General features: G+C 37.3%; 13 protein-coding genes, besides 25 other annotated features; 12 read left to right on the forward strand and 1 right to left on the reverse strand. All coding sequences in view use genetic code 5, as the record gives it.

The window, feature by feature from the left end:
* COX1 lies at positions 1-1548 on the forward strand. Its coding sequence (NP_007757.1; cytochrome c oxidase subunit I) covers positions 1-1548, from the start codon at positions 1-3 to the stop codon at positions 1546-1548; it is 1548 nt and encodes a 515-aa protein.
* Positions 1546-1616, reverse strand: a tRNA (tRNA-Ser).
* Positions 1617-1624: 8 nt separating this feature from the next.
* Positions 1625-1689, forward strand: a tRNA (tRNA-Asp).
* Positions 1690-2380, forward strand: COX2. Coding sequence (NP_007758.1; cytochrome c oxidase subunit II) is annotated over positions 1690-2380 (691 nt in total).
* Positions 2381-2446, forward strand: a tRNA (tRNA-Lys).
* On the forward strand, positions 2447-2611 carry ATP8. Its coding sequence (NP_007759.1; ATP synthase F0 subunit 8) covers positions 2447-2611, from the start codon at positions 2447-2449 to the stop codon at positions 2609-2611; it is 165 nt and encodes a 54-aa protein.
* On the forward strand, positions 2605-3287 carry ATP6. Coding sequence (NP_007760.1; ATP synthase F0 subunit 6) is annotated over positions 2605-3287 (683 nt in total).
* On the forward strand, positions 3288-4076 carry COX3. Its coding sequence (NP_007761.1; cytochrome c oxidase subunit III) covers positions 3288-4076, from the start codon at positions 3288-3290 to the stop codon at positions 4074-4076; it is 789 nt and encodes a 262-aa protein.
* On the forward strand, positions 4077-4428 carry ND3. Coding sequence (NP_007762.1; NADH dehydrogenase subunit 3) is annotated over positions 4077-4428 (352 nt in total).
* Positions 4429-4495, forward strand: a tRNA (tRNA-Arg).
* Positions 4496-4497: 2 nt separating this feature from the next.
* Positions 4498-4772, forward strand: ND4L. Coding sequence (NP_007763.1; NADH dehydrogenase subunit 4L) is annotated over positions 4498-4772 (275 nt in total).
* ND4 lies at positions 4773-6130 on the forward strand. Coding sequence (NP_007764.1; NADH dehydrogenase subunit 4) is annotated over positions 4773-6130 (1358 nt in total).
* Positions 6131-6196, forward strand: a tRNA (tRNA-His).
* Positions 6197-6262, forward strand: a tRNA (tRNA-Ser).
* Positions 6263-6330, forward strand: a tRNA (tRNA-Leu).
* On the forward strand, positions 6331-8130 carry ND5. Its coding sequence (NP_007765.1; NADH dehydrogenase subunit 5) covers positions 6331-8130, from the start codon at positions 6331-6333 to the stop codon at positions 8128-8130; it is 1800 nt and encodes a 599-aa protein.
* Positions 8131-8259: a sequence feature (largest non-coding region).
* Positions 8260-8327, forward strand: a tRNA (tRNA-Gly).
* Positions 8309-8812, reverse strand: ND6. Its coding sequence (NP_007766.1; NADH dehydrogenase subunit 6) covers positions 8309-8812, from the start codon at positions 8810-8812 to the stop codon at positions 8309-8311; it is 504 nt and encodes a 167-aa protein.
* Position 8813: 1 nt separating this feature from the next.
* Positions 8814-8878, reverse strand: a tRNA (tRNA-Glu).
* A 1-nt stretch (position 8879) lies between these two features.
* Positions 8880-10022, forward strand: CYTB. Its coding sequence (NP_007767.1; cytochrome b) covers positions 8880-10022, from the start codon at positions 8880-8882 to the stop codon at positions 10020-10022; it is 1143 nt and encodes a 380-aa protein.
* Positions 10023-10086, forward strand: a tRNA (tRNA-Thr).
* Positions 10087-10152, reverse strand: a tRNA (tRNA-Pro).
* Positions 10153-10998, forward strand: an rRNA (s-rRNA).
* Positions 10999-11064, forward strand: a tRNA (tRNA-Phe).
* A 2-nt stretch (positions 11065-11066) lies between these two features.
* Positions 11067-11133, forward strand: a tRNA (tRNA-Val).
* Positions 11134-12504, forward strand: an rRNA (l-rRNA).
* Positions 12505-12575, forward strand: a tRNA (tRNA-Leu).
* Positions 12576-12578: 3 nt separating this feature from the next.
* On the forward strand, positions 12579-13518 carry ND1. Coding sequence (NP_007768.1; NADH dehydrogenase subunit 1) is annotated over positions 12579-13518 (940 nt in total).
* Positions 13519-13581, forward strand: a tRNA (tRNA-Ile).
* Positions 13582-13648, forward strand: a tRNA (tRNA-Met).
* Positions 13648-13716, reverse strand: a tRNA (tRNA-Gln).
* Position 13717: 1 nt separating this feature from the next.
* On the forward strand, positions 13718-14758 carry ND2. Its coding sequence (NP_007769.1; NADH dehydrogenase subunit 2) covers positions 13718-14758, from the start codon at positions 13718-13720 to the stop codon at positions 14756-14758; it is 1041 nt and encodes a 346-aa protein.
* Positions 14751-14820, reverse strand: a tRNA (tRNA-Asn).
* Positions 14820-14888, forward strand: a tRNA (tRNA-Trp).
* Positions 14887-14949, reverse strand: a tRNA (tRNA-Ala).
* Positions 14950-15007, reverse strand: a tRNA (tRNA-Cys).
* Positions 15008-15073, reverse strand: a tRNA (tRNA-Tyr).
* Between the last annotated feature and the right edge of the window lie 10 nt (positions 15074-15083).

Here is a 15083-nt window from a genome sequence, read left to right on the forward strand (position 1 = left end):
GTGTACATTACTCGATGGTTATTTTCTACAAACCACAAAGATATCGGAACTTTATATTTTATTTTTGGTGCTTGAGCTGCAATGGTGGGGACTGCTATAAGTTTGCTAATTCGAGCAGAACTGTCTCAGCCGGGTGCGCTTTTAGGTGATGACCACTTATATAATGTAATTGTAACAGCGCACGCGTTTGTTATAATCTTCTTCATAGTTATGCCAATTATGATTGGGGGATTTGGGAATTGGTTAGTGCCCATGATAATTGGGGCGCCAGATATAGCTTTCCCCCGTATAAATAATATGAGCTTTTGAATGCTACCGCCGTCATTTTCTTTATTATTGGCGTCTTCTGCTGTCGAGGCTGGGGTTGGAACGGGTTGGACAGTTTACCCTCCTTTATCTAGTAACATTGCTCACGCAGGGGCATCTGTTGATCTGGCTATTTTCTCTCTACATTTGGCTGGTGTATCATCCATTTTAGGGGCAATCAATTTTATTACAACGATTCATAATATGCGTGCTAGCATTGAGTGAAATCGGGTGCCGTTGTTTGTTTGGTCAATTTGAGTTACTGCCTACCTATTGCTATTGTCCTTGCCAGTGTTAGCCGGTGCAATTACTATACTGCTTACTGATCGGAATATTAACACTACATTCTTCGATCCTTCCGGTGGAGGAGATCCAATTTTGTATGAGCATCTATTTTGATTCTTTGGTCATCCAGAAGTTTACATTTTAATTTTACCGGGGTTTGGTATTATTTCACATATTATTATTCACTATGCTGGTAAATTACGGTCATTTGGTTATTTAGGTATAACATGAGCTATGTTTACGATCGGGTTACTGGGGTTCTGGGTCTGAGCCCATCATATGTTTACTGTTGGTATAGATGTAGACACACGAAGTTATTTTACTGCCGCGACTATGGTTATTGCAGTTCCAACAGGAATTAAGGTTTTTAGCTGGTTAGCTACATTATCTGGATCAAAGCAATTAAAGTGGGAAACACCTCTATTATGAGCGCTAGGGTTCATCTTTTTATTCACTGTTGGAGGGTTAACTGGAATTGTACTAGCAAATTCGTCTTTAGACATTGTGTTGCATGATACATATTATGTTGTAGCACATTTTCATTACGTTTTGTCTATAGGAGCCGTATTTTCAATTTTAGCTGGACTTACATATTGGTTTCCTTTATTTACAGGATTTACGTTACAGGAGTCCTGGACAAAAATTCACTTCTTTGTAATATTTGTAGGGGTAAATTTAACGTTTTTTCCCCAGCATTTTTTAGGGTTGGCAGGTATACCTCGTCGATATTCTGACTACCCAGATGCATATACAATCTGAAATGTAATTTCATCTTTAGGGTCAATTATTTCTCTTGGGTCTGTAGTATTCTTTTTATTCATTTTGTGAGAAGCATTCTCATCTCAGCGGAAAGCCGTGCCAGCTAGTCATGCATCTCATTCTGCAGAGTGGTTAATAGGGTGTCCACCATTATTTCATACACATGAAGAGTTACCTTTTATTTCAAAGAAATATTAGAAATAAAAGGTAGTTAAAACCTTTGTCTATTGGTTTCAAGCCAATCGCATACGCTCTGCCATATTTCCTTTAAACAGAGGTATTAGGTTAATTAAAACTTACAGTTTGTCAGGTTGTAAATCTTAGTCTTAAGATATCTCGATGGCAACTCCCGCGCAGTTGGGCTTAATAGACGCAGCATCACCTGTGATAGAAGAAATAATCTATTTTCACGATCATGTAATATTAGTATTAATTCTGATTACATGCTTGATCTTCTATAGTATGTTAGTATTAATTTCGTCTAAGTATATCTATCGGTTTTTAACAGATGGACATGTTATTGAAACTGTATGAACAGTGATTCCAGCTATTATTCTTGTTGTAGTAGCGTTACCTTCATTAAAGTTACTCTATTTAACGGACGAATTAGATAATCCGCAATTAACAATTAAGAGTGTTGGACACCAGTGGTATTGAAGCTATGAGTACACGGATTACTACGATATTGAGTTTGATTCTTATATGCTGCCTTTAGGGGATTTGTCTAAAGGAGATGCTCGACTACTAGAGGTAGATAATCGGGTAGTTTTACCTGTAGATACGTCAGTACGGGTGTTAGTTACTGCTGCTGATGTAATTCATTCCTGAACAGTCCCATCTCTAGGGTTAAAGATAGATGCTGTTCCGGGGCGGTTAAATCAACTAGCGTTACAGTGCAGTCGTGTAGGTACATTCTATGGGCAGTGTTCCGAGATTTGCGGGGCTAATCACAGTTTCATACCAATTGTAATTGAGGCTGTGCCCGTTGAGGTTTTTGAGGGGTGGTGTGATATAATACTAGATGAAGAGTCATTGGGTAGCTTAAACATAAAGCGTTAACCTTTTAAGTTAATGATGAGTTACTACTCCCCGATGGATGCCGCAGTTAAACCCAATCCCTTGAGTTTTTCTCTTTTTTTTGGTATGGCTTGTTTTAGGATTTTTAGGATTGCAAAAATTTACTTCTATTGTTACTACTACGTTAGATGATAGTAGTGAAGAGGTAGAAGTAAAATCTAAAGAATATTCTTGACCATGATAGTAAGTTTATTTAGTCAGTTTGACTCGCCTTGATTATTAAATATCCCTTTAGTATTACTAGCATTAATTATGCCTTGAAAACTATTTGTGAGTTTTGGGCCTAGCTGGGCTGGAACTCGTAGCTCACGATTGGTCTATGCTACTATAGAAACGTTAATAAGCCAAGTAATACAGCCCCTAAATAAACTAGGTTTTCGATGGGTTGTTCTGTTCTCTTCTTTAATATTAATGCTAATAACGCTTAATGTAATTGGTCTTTTTCCTTATACTTTTACACCTACAACACAGTTGTCAATAAATTTAGGGCTAGCAGTACCTTTGTGACTCGGGACCGTGGTGTATGGTTTTCGCAACCATCCCGTAATTGCTCTTGCTCATTTGTGTCCTGAAGGTGCGCCTAATTTACTAGTGCCAGTATTAGTAGTGGTAGAAACATTAAGTATTCTAATACGCCCTTTAGCTCTAGGCCTTCGGTTAACTGCTAATTTAACTGCCGGGCATCTTTTGATACATCTTATTTCTTCTGCTGTTTTAGGCTTAATAGAATTGTCGGTGATACTAAGTGGCATTACGTTGCTATTATTAGTATTCTTAACTATACTAGAAATTGCTGTCGCCCTGATTCAAGGTTATGTGTTTGCTATTTTAGTAACTTTATACTTAGATGAAAATCTTTAATGACAGGATATCAACCTCATCCGTGACACTTAGTGGAGCCTAGCCCATGGCCTCTTGTTGGCGGATCTGCAGCGTTCACTTTAACTGTAGGTTTAGTAATATGGTTTCATTATAATTCGATTAGCTTAATAATCTTAGGTTTAGTAATGATTGTTGCAACGATAATTCAATGGTGACGAGATGTAATTCGTGAGGCTACTTTTCAAGGGTGTCATACATCTTATGTTTTGTCAGGCTTACGGCGTGGTATGGTTCTATTTATTGTGTCAGAAGTGTTTTTCTTCTTAGCTTTTTTTTGGGCTTTCTTTCACAGTAGCTTAGCACCAACAGTGGAGCTAGGGGTAACTTGACCTCCTGTTGGTGTACATCCGCTGAATGCATTTGCTGTGCCCTTGCTTAATACTGCTGTGTTATTGAGCTCTGGTGTAACAGTGACGTGGGCCCATCATGCTTTAATAGAAGGGAAGCGCACAGAAGCGATCCAGTCACTAGCTATTACAGTTATACTAGGGTTATATTTTACTGGTCTGCAAGCGTGGGAATATTACGAGGCACCTTTTACTATTGCTGACAGTGTTTATGGTTCAACATTTTTTGTGGCGACAGGATTTCACGGTTTACACGTTATTATTGGATCAACGTTTTTAATAGTTTGTTTAGGGCGGCAAGTATTTTACCATTATACTTCTTCTCATCACTTTGGTTTTGAGGCGGCGGCATGGTATTGACATTTTGTCGATGTTGTGTGACTTTTTTTATACGTTTGTATTTACTGGTGAGGGTCTTAAATGTTAAGATTAACTTATATTGTTGGTATTGCAAGCGCTTTAGTAATTATTCTTCTTTTAGTGGGTTTACACTTACCTAGTGTGATACCCGATAATGAAAAGTTATCTGCATACGAGTGCGGGTTTGACCCTATAGGTAATGCACGATTACCTTTCTCATTGCGGTTTTTTTTAGTTGCAATTTTGTTTCTTCTATTTGATTTGGAGATTGCATTGATCCTACCTTATCCTTTAGGGGTAGTATTTAGTGAAAATACTTTCTACAACTACTGACTAGTAATACTTCTAGTGGTTGTGTTAACTTTCGGGTTAATATATGAATGATTGAAGGGAGGTTTAGAATGAACAGAATAAGCAGGTAGTTGTAAAAAAAATATTTGGTTTCGGCCCAGAAGATATCAATAAAGTGTTTCTGCTTTGTATGTTAATTATAATTTTAATTTTCTTAATTGCACTATTAGGTCTTGGGTTATCACAGACTCATTTATTATCAGTTCTATTGTGCTTAGAAATAATGATGGTATCACTGTACCTCGGATTAGGCATAGTTAGAATTTCAGGCTTGCATTACCCTTTAATAATTGCTTTAGTGTTATTAACGTTCAGTGCATGTGAGGCTAGTTCAGGATTAGCGCTATTAGTCTTAATTTCGCGAAGTCATGGGAGTGATTTACTAAAATCTTTTAATCTCTCTTAATGAATCATCTGGTTTTGGGGTATGTTGGTTTGGTAATTGGTGTAATCGTTACTAAAAAGAGTATAGTTTGGCGAGTAGGTCAAGTAGGGAGAGTACTACTAATATTACCTGCTACGGTATTAGTAAATATAAACATGACTATTTCTAATGTAAGATATATAATAACTAGAGATTTTGTATCATTGGGCTTAACTGTACTTAGCATTTGGTTATTACCTTTGATATTACTTGCAAGTCAACAGCATATAGTTAGTGAATCATTAATCTACCAACGAGTATTCGTGGGGTGTCAGGTGTTTTTGACCGGTGCTCTAGTTTTAGCTTTCATAGCTAGCGATTTGCTGTTATTTTATATTGCTTTTGAATCAACGTTGCTTCCAACGTTAATATTGATTACTCGTTGAGGAGCTCAGAAGGAGCGTTATCAGGCTGGAACATATTTTATGTTTTTCACATTAGTGGGCTCTTTGCCTCTTTTAATTTGCTTGATTGGTCAATACCAAATAGTTGGTAGTTTAGCATTAGACTTATCCTATGAGGGGGTGTTCCAGCTTAGATACTTAGTAAATTTCTGGTGGGTAGGATGCATTTTAGCATTTCTTGTAAAGCTTCCTTTATACGGTGTGCACCTATGGTTGCCAAAGGCTCATGTAGAGGCTCCCATTGCTGGTTCAATAGTTTTGGCGGGGGTTTTACTAAAGTTAGGAGGTTATGGGATAATGCGAGTTAGTTTAATATGAGGGGCTACAGCTATACTATCAAGAGAGGTATTTCTAGCATTAGCTCTTTGAGGTATTGTAGTAATAGGAGGAATCTGTCTGCGGCAGACAGATCTAAAATCTTTAATTGCGTATTCTTCAGTAGGGCATATAGCTCTGGTTGTAGGCGGAGTTTTAACAGGAGTAGCTTGGGGTTACAATGGTGCAATAGTTCTAATGATTGCTCACGGACTTGTTTCTTCATGCTTGTTTTGTTTAGCGAATTTATGATATGAACGATCAAGCACGCGCAATTTATCTGGGTCACGAGGTCTAATCATAATTTTTCCCTTAATTAGCTCAGGTTGGTTCTTAATAAGTCTTATAAATATAGCTTTACCGCCAGCCATTAATTTATTTGGTGAATTAGTAGCTATAGTGGCACTTTATAATTGAAGTCCATACAGTATTGTCTACATGTCTTTAGGTGCTGTTCTAACTGCTGCATACTCATTATATTTATTCGGAATGTCACAATGAGGGAATACTATAAAAAATTATAAGAACCTTTATACTATTACTAGCCGAGAATACTTGTTGACAACTCTGCATTTAGTGCCTGCTATTTATTTGATTTTTTACTTAGGATTAATGTTTTAGTTAGTCTAGTTTAATAAGAATACTAAGTTGTGGTCTTAGCGGTGGGGTATAAACTCCGACTGACTGGTGCTATAAGGTTAAAATTATGTTGCTACCGTAATTAATTAAAGTTCGAGTCTTTAATGGTGCCAGCTCGATTAGTATAGAAAATATTTTGATTTTAGGGGTCAAAGAGTGAAGAATAAACTTCAATTGAGTGATGTTGGAACTATGAGGTGTTTTGTCTTTAACCTCTTTAGGGGTTATGGTAATTTTCTTATTTAGTAAAATCAAAAGCAGTTTTGCTGAATCAGTTAAATATGCAGGGTACATAAATGCAGTTTTGCTAAGTATTTTATTAATAAGTGACGAGAGCGAAATGTTGTTCTTGAAATGAGAGTGAGTCAAATTGGGTGGCTATAGATTAATAATTAGTTTCCGCTTCGATTTATATACTTGCTGCTTTTTTGTAGTGGGATTATACGTTACATGAAATATTCTTATGTTCTCGTTCTACTATATATCAACAGACCCACGCATCGATTTGTTTTGTAAGTATCTAGGATTGTTCTTAATTGCGATATTATTGTTAGTAAGTGCAGAGAGTTTATTCCAGCTTCTAATTGGGTGAGAAGGAGTAGGTATTATATCTTATCTATTAATTAGCTGGTGGTATGCTCGTAGCGATGCAAATACAGCTGCATTACAAGCAATTTTTTACAATCGTGTGGGGGATATCGGGTTGTTAATTATACTAATATGAAGTCTAGTTACTCTTGGTGACTGAAGATTTACCGGTCTTTATGCTTTAGATTTCGTTAATACGTTTTTCCTGCTGGGGGTTGTCCTTGCCGCTGCTGGTAAATCCGCTCAGTTGGGGCTTCATCCTTGATTACCAGCAGCAATAGAAGGGCCAACACCGGTTTCATCGTTACTTCATTCTAGCACTATAGTTGTAGCTGGGGTATTTCTACTTATTCGATTTAGCCCCATTATTTTAAATCACAAAGAAATTCAGTTGATGGTGTTTTTCTTGGGAACAATAACAACATTGTTTTCAGCTATCTGTGCGTTAGCACAAAATGATATAAAGAAGGTTGTTGCATTTTCTACTGCTAGTCAGTTAGGCTTAATAGTGACTGTCGTCGCTGGTGCTGGTGCACCACAGTTGGCTTTCTTACATATTTGTATACATGCTTTTTTTAAGGCTATGCTGTTCATGTGTTCAGGAGGTTTTATTCATGGATTACAGAATGAGCAAGACGTTCGGAAAATAGGAGGTCTACACAGTGCTGCTCCTATTACAAGTGTATGTTTCTTTATTGGGAGTGCGGCACTTATAGGGGTCCCTTTTTTAGCTGGATTTTTCTCTAAAGACCCAATTATTGAAATCATTAATATTAATAACCTTAATAGCTGGGCAGTGGGTTTAGTTTTAATTGCTACTAGATTCACTGCAGCTTATAGTGTTCGACTATTATATTTCTCAGTGGGCGGGGTTAGTCGCATATTGGTTTTACAACCTATGAATGAGGAGTACGGAAATTTAATTGGGCCATTACAACGGTTAGCTTACAGAAGTGTAATTGCTGGGGTAGTTTTTATTTATTTTTTGAGTCCAAATCAAATTAGTTGTTTATCATTACCTTTAAGTTTAAAACTTGCAGCAGTATTTGTTACCCTGGTAGGGGGGTTAATTGCATGGGATGTAGTAAATTTACTTCACCGAGAAGAGAGTGTTACTAACATCCCGGAACTGGCTTTCGAGGCACAAGTTGGTTTCTACCCTTTAATTATGCATAAACTAATCCCAAAAGTTTGACTAAACATAGGGGAAATATATCAAATGCAGGTCATGGATCGGGGGTGGACGGAGCTAGCTTTACCGCAAGGTCTTGGAGGTAATTATAAGATCATAGCTGATAATGTTGTTAATGCACAGACATCGCTAATTAAAATATATATTGCAGTTATAGTAATAATAGGTGGTCTCATTTTAGGGATTATAATTTGCCTGTAGAAGAGATTATAATTCTTTTTGGGGGAAAAAACCCAGTAAAGTTGGGGGAAGCGCGGCTGCGCGCCTCTTGTCGAATGATAAATAATTTCTTCTCTCCAAAACTAAAGAATGAAAAGTGCTGTAGTACGCATTCACTTAGTATAAGGCTATTATTTTAGACTTCCAATCTGAGGGTCCACTAATAGGTGGAGTGAATAAACCATTTTATCGTTGTTTGGCGATGAGACACTACTTCTAAAATAGAGAAGAGGAGTGCAGTTAAAATCATGACAGCTACAATAAATATGCTTGACCCACGCTGATAAATGTCAAATAACATATATGATGGTTGTATATCATATACTAATCAAGGTTTTGTTTCACAAAGCGTTTCAATTGAGGGTGAAGAGATTATTGTAATAAGTATCACTCCGAAACTTGCTATTAAAGCTGACATGGTTAAGTTAATGGGGAGTGGTATTAAGTCAGCCGCGTAGGCTGTACTGTAAATAAACACGACAAGTATCCCTCCTAAATAAATTAGTATTAAAATAATTGCAGGGAAGATAATATCTGCGTCTAGAAGCAAAAGTGCTGCCAGTAGAGCTAGTCAGGCAGTTGCAAGAGCTCCATAGTATGGGGAGGTTGCACGAATAACTATAATTGCGGCAAGTAACAGTAAGAATATCAATATTATTTGCATAAATTTTTGCTCGACTTACGAGAATTCAAGCATGAAAAGCTTGTGTTATATTTTAACTACAAAAATTATGTCTGGTCCTTTGCGGAAACATCATCCGTTACTAAAAGTTGTGAATCATTCTGTGATTGACTTGCCTGTCCCTAGCAATATTTCTGTTATGTGGAATTTTGGATCCTTATTGGGTCTTTGCTTAGTGAGTCAAATTTTGACTGGGCTCTTTTTGGCAATACACTATACAGCTGATGTAAATTTGGCTTTTTCATCTGTAGCTCATATCTGTCGAGATGTTAACTATGGGTGGTTATTGCGTAATCTTCATGCTAATGGTGCATCTTTCATATTTATTTGTTTGTATATACATATCGGGCGAGGGCTATACTACGGGTCCTACTTTTATCGAGAGACATGAAACATTGGTGTAATGTTGCTAGTTCTAACTATAGCAACCGCCTTTTTAGGTTATGTTCTTCCCTGGGGGCAGATGTCTTTTTGGGGTGCTACTGTTATTACTAATTTATTTTCAGCAATCCCTTATCTCGGGCCAGACTTGGTTCAGTGGCTGTGAGGTGGATTCTCAGTTGATAATGCTACGCTAACACGGTTTTTCGCATTCCATTTTTTTTTACCTTTTATAATTGCAGGGTTATCTGTTGTCCATTTATTGTTCTTACACCAAACGGGGGCTAATAATCCTACAGGGTTAGCAGGGGATGTAGATAAAGTCCCCTTTCATGCTTATTTCTCTTACAAGGATGTGGTAGGGTTCGTTGTTCTGTTGGCTGGGTTAGTTTTTATTGCACTTTTCTCCCCTAATCTTTTGACGGACCCAGAGAATTATATCCCTGCTAACCCTCTTGTGACGCCAGTTCATATCCAGCCGGAATGATACTTTTTGTTTGCTTATGCAATTCTTCGGTCAATTCCTAATAAGTTAGGCGGAGTTGTAGCGTTAGCAATGTCTATTGTAGTTTTATTTTTTATACCTTTCGTTCATTCTAGCCGCCAGACGAGCCATAATTTTCGACCTCTAGCCCAGGTCCTTTTTTGGTTAATAGTAGTGAATGTGTTATTATTAACTTGGCTAGGGGGTCAGCCTGTGGAATATCCTTACATTTTTTTAGGTCAAGCGGCATCGGTTATTTATTTTGTTAACATTTTACTGCTTATCCCTATTGTGGGGTATGTAGAGAATAAGCTTTTGTTTAGTTAGTTTTAAGTAGCTTAAGTGAAAGCATCGGTCTTGTAAATCGAAGATAATAATATTATTCTAAAACTCAGAAAAGATAAATACTTATCATTTTAAACTCCCAAAGTTTAGGTTTTACTTAAACTATTTTCTGAGTGCAGATTTGATTCTGGTTTCAACTATAAAGGGGTTACTGATGATACATGCTAATCGTTATGCACCAGTGAGAGACGGGGGCGCTAAGAGTTCAAGTCTTAACGCAAATTGAAGCATATTATTGTTATTTGCTTTGTCTTACCACTCTATACAGCAAGAGCAGTACTTAATATTGGAGAAGGTGTGAGAGCATGCTTCAGCAGTGGCTATACTAGTGTGGCAAAGATTGTGCCAGCCGCCGCGGTTACACCTGAACAAATATTTATAATACACGTATCTGTAATTTTCATAGCAAGTTAAGATTATCTAAGAGGTGATGTCGTATGCTCTCTCGTTTGTAAATCTTAAAAGTGTTAATTACACGAAGTAAAGGTATAAACCAGGATTAGAGACCCTGCTATTCTTTACTAGTTAACAGTTGGTTAGTACGAATTATGTTTGAAAACTAAAGATTTTGGCAGTGGGTAATGTCTATTCAGAGGAGTTTGTTCAGTAAAATCGATAATCCGCGAGGATCTTACTCTATTTTGTGTTCAACTTATATACCGCCGTCGTCAGCTAATGCCATAAGGGTGTAAGAATTAGCTAAAAGATGGATATCTAAACGTCAGGTCAGGGTGTAGTCAATAGTAGAGGTTGGAATGAATTACAGTTATTTAGCAATACCGGATATTACTCATGAAACTAGTAATTGAAGTTGGATTTGGTTGTAAATTTGTATTATGATGATATATTGACTGTAGCGCTTATCTATGCACACACCGCCCGTCATTTTCCTGAAATCATAAAGGAAAGAAGTCGTAACAAGGTAGGGCATCCGGAAGGATCCCCTGGGGAATTATAGGTAGACGTAGGTTAACTAGACTGTTATCTTGAAAAGGTAAAGGAAGGCATCCATGCTTCGTTACCGGACTAGCTAGAGCTTGACATAAGCGTTTCTTTTACACGGAAAAGATATTTGTGAATCAAATTAGCTTGAAGTAAATATCTTGTAAACAATTGTTATGGTTTATAAAACTTTAATATTGTGTAGGGGCGAACAAAATCTAGTGATGAGTACTGAAAAGGAATACGAGAAATAATTAATAAGGCTTTAACTAATAACCCAAAGGTAAACTCTATTTCCTTTTGCATAATGATTTAATTAGGGCACTTGCTAGCCTCTAGCTTAATTAGTGTTAGTAATCCCGAAACTAAACGATTTATTCTAGTCCTAGTAAATTAATGACTTAACTAATCTATGTTGCAATATAGTTAGATGAGGCTAGAATGGGGGTGACATGCTAATCGCGTTTAGTTCTAGCTGGTTATTCAAGAAATGAATAAGAGTTCAGCTTTGTAGTATTACCAAGTGGGATTTATCGGAATATGCTGGTAAATCTAAGTGTAAACAATCATCTACTATATATAAATTCTGATTTGTCTGTAGTTGGCTTAAAAGCAGCCATCTTGTAATAACAGCGTTATAGCTTACGGTGAGGCGGTAACTTTATTTTAGTTTGGTATTGAATAACTCTTATAGAATTTTATGTTAAAATGCGTAGGTTAACTAACTCTTAACACAGATGTAAGTAATTTTACTCTTTGTATTTTGTTCTGGATAAAGAATTAATGTGAAGCTAACAGGAGAGTGTGATTGAGTTACATAATTAGGGGGAAGGAACTCGGCAAACATGAAGCTCGCCTGTTTAACAAAAACATCGCCTTTAGACTAATATTAAAGGTCTGGTCTGCCCGGTGTAATTATTAACGGCGCGTATTCTGACTGTGCAAAGGTAGCATAATCACTTGCCCTTTAAATGGGGGAATGTATGAACGATTAGACGAGGTTTCGACTGTCTTTCCCCTAAAAACTGAGATTTCAGTGTCTGTGAAAATGCGGGCATGGCTGTAATGGACGAGAAGACCCTGTTGAGCTTGAAGACTATATATTAGCGTCTGTTATAATAAAATAACTAATTATCACCAAACATGCGTAATTAAACGGTCTTTTGGCTGGGGTGGCAAGCAAAGGAATTAAGCTTTGATATTAAAATTTACATTTTTAGGCTGTTTATGCCAAGGAATATTAATACAGATCCGCTAAGAGCGATTAATAGATAAAGTTACCACAGGGATAACAGCGTAATTCTTTTTGAGAGCTCATATTGACAAAAGGGTTTGCGACCTCGATGTTGGATCAAGATTCCTAATGGTGTAGCAGCTATTATGGGTTTGCCTGTTCGGCGATTAAAATCTTACGTGATCTGAGTTCAGACCGTCGTAAGACAGGTTAGATTCTATCCTTACATTCACATATTTAGTACGAAAGGACCAATGGTGTGTAATTTTAAGGTTTTTTTAAATTATAACTAAAATAGCAAAGTAGTATTGCATAAGGCCTAAGCCCTTCTGTCATAGGTGCAATTCCTATTTTTAGTGGTGATAATCTTAAGTGTAATTCATATCTTCTTATATTTTGTACCAGTTTTACTAGCTGTTGCGTTTTTGACATTAACAGAGCGAAAGGTAATTGGCTACGTTCAGTTACGTAAGGGACCTAATGTGGTGGGGCCCTACGGTCTCCTACAGCCTATTGCAGATGGTGTTAAACTATTTATTAAGGAGCCAATTAAGCCTTCCTCATCCAACCCGAGTGTGTTTTTTTTTGCTCCTATGTTAGCTCTCATTTTGGCTCTTTTGCTTTGAATACCGGTACCCCTTATAGACGCTTTCATTGAGTTAAATTTTGCTGTATTATTTGTTTTAGCTATTTCGAGCCTATCGGTTTACTCAATCATGGCTTCTGGGTGATCTTCTAACTCAAAGTATGCTCTCTTGGGTGCTTTGCGAGCTGTTGCACAGATAGTATCTTATGAAGTAAGCTTGGGTTTAATCATTCTAAGTTTGATTTGCTTAGTGGGGGGTTTCAATCTGGCTCAGTTTTTTTCCGCGCAGGAGGAAGTAATGCTTATATTAAGTTGCTGACCGTTAGGAATTATGTGGTTTATCTCAACGGTCGCCGAAACCAATCGATCTCCTTTTGACTTAACGGAGGGAGAATCCGAATTGGTTTCGGGATTTAACGTAGAATATTCAGGCGGTCCTTTCGCTCTGTTTTTTTTGGCCGAGTATGCCAATATTTTATTTATGAATGTTCTTTCTGCTTTGTTATTCTTGGCCGCACACTTTAGTTTGCTAGGTGTAGCAGTTAAGGTGGGGCTACTAGCGGGGCTTTATTTATGGTTTCGGGCTTCGTACCCACGCTTCCGCTATGATCAGTTGATACATTTGGCCTGGAAAAGCTTCTTACCGCTGAGTTTGGGGTTACTTATATTAAATTTTAGTTTACCTCTAACTTTCTCTGGCATCGGGGGAGGGCTATAGAAATGTAGTTTAAAAAAAACGCTGTTTTGATAGGGCAGAGATGCATAAAATGTCATTTTTAGTTAGAGTAAGCTAATTAGGCTATTGGGCCCATACCCCAACAGTGTTGGTAAATCCATCCTCTACCATGAGAGGGCAAGAGTTGAACTGGCATTAGTAGACTCAAAATCTATTGTGTTACTTACACTACCTCTCATATGAGTCCTTATATCTCTCCTTTATTTAGTATTACTATAATTATAAGTGTTATGTTAATCAGCAGTTCGGGCCACTGAGTGTTTATATGATTGGGGTTAGAATTGGGAACGTTAGCCTTTATCCCTATTTTAGTTTGATGACATTCGTCTTTGGAAGTTGAAGCTACCGTCAAATATTTTATTGTACAAGCTATAGCGGCGGCTGTATTCTTTTTAGGAGGGATAGTAAGTCTTAGAGGTGATTTCATAGGGGGAGTTAACCAGTTAATAGGGAACATTGGGGATATAATAATTATACTTGCAGTAGTTACAAAATTAGGGTTAGCGCCTTTCCATTATTGAGTTGTTGATGTTGTGCAAGGGCTAAACTATATTCCGGGGGCTGTCTTGCTGACATGGCAGAAAGTGCCGGGATTAGCAGTTCTAACCCAGTTAGCAACCTGTAATAATAGTTCTATATTATTATTATTTGGTATGGTTTCTGCTCTTGTAGGGGGTCTAGGAGGTTTAGGGCAGACACAAATACGAAAATTGCTGGCGTTTTCGTCAATCTCCCATTTGGGTTGATTAGTGGTAGGGTGTGTAGCTGGGTCATTATTAGGGCTTAGTTACTTTACTCTGTACGTAGTTCTGTCAATTCCCTTATTTTCCATTTTACATATATTAAACGGGGGACACTTAAATCAGCTACGGACCGGATTAATGTTTAATCCTCTTATGAGTGTTCTACTAGGTGTTGGGTTTCTCTCTTTAGGGGGTCTGCCCCCATTTTTTGGTTTCTTCGGAAAGTGATTGCTGTTGACACATTTCGTTGGTCAATTATTACTAGGGGTGTCAGTTGTATTAATCACAGGTACCTTAATTAGTCTATTTTACTATTTGCGCGTTAGTTACTTGTGCATCGTAGTATTAGGCCCTCAGCAAATTATAAGTGGGTTAAATTGGCGTAAGATGCAACTTTCTGGGTTAATAAGTGGATTGCTAGTATTAAACATACTTGGGTTGTTCTTGGTAGGGGGAGCTAGCTGTTTACCTAAATAGGCAAATAATTGCATCTTTGGATTAACAGTCCAAGGCTTTTATTTATGTTAAGCTACTATTTAAGGAGTTAGGTTAAAAATTTAAGACCTTTAGCCTTCAAAGCTGAGAGTGGAAGTGTTTCCAGTCCTTAAAATCTGAGGAGACCACATTTTTTGATTGCAAATCAAATAGTTTATTTAACTTAAGATTTTAGGCTTTCAAAAGGTCTACTTTTATTTTCTGGGTTGCAACCAGAATTTTTATAAAGCCTAGTAAAAGAGAATCACTTCTCATAGGCGGAGCTACAATCCGCTGCTTTAGGTCAGCCATTTCACTAGGATAGCTT

The sequence above is a fragment of the mitochondrial genome of Branchiostoma floridae (genome assembly GCF_000003815.2).
Source record: "Branchiostoma floridae mitochondrion, complete genome".
Lineage (NCBI taxonomy): Eukaryota > Metazoa > Chordata > Leptocardii > Amphioxiformes > Branchiostomatidae > Branchiostoma > Branchiostoma floridae.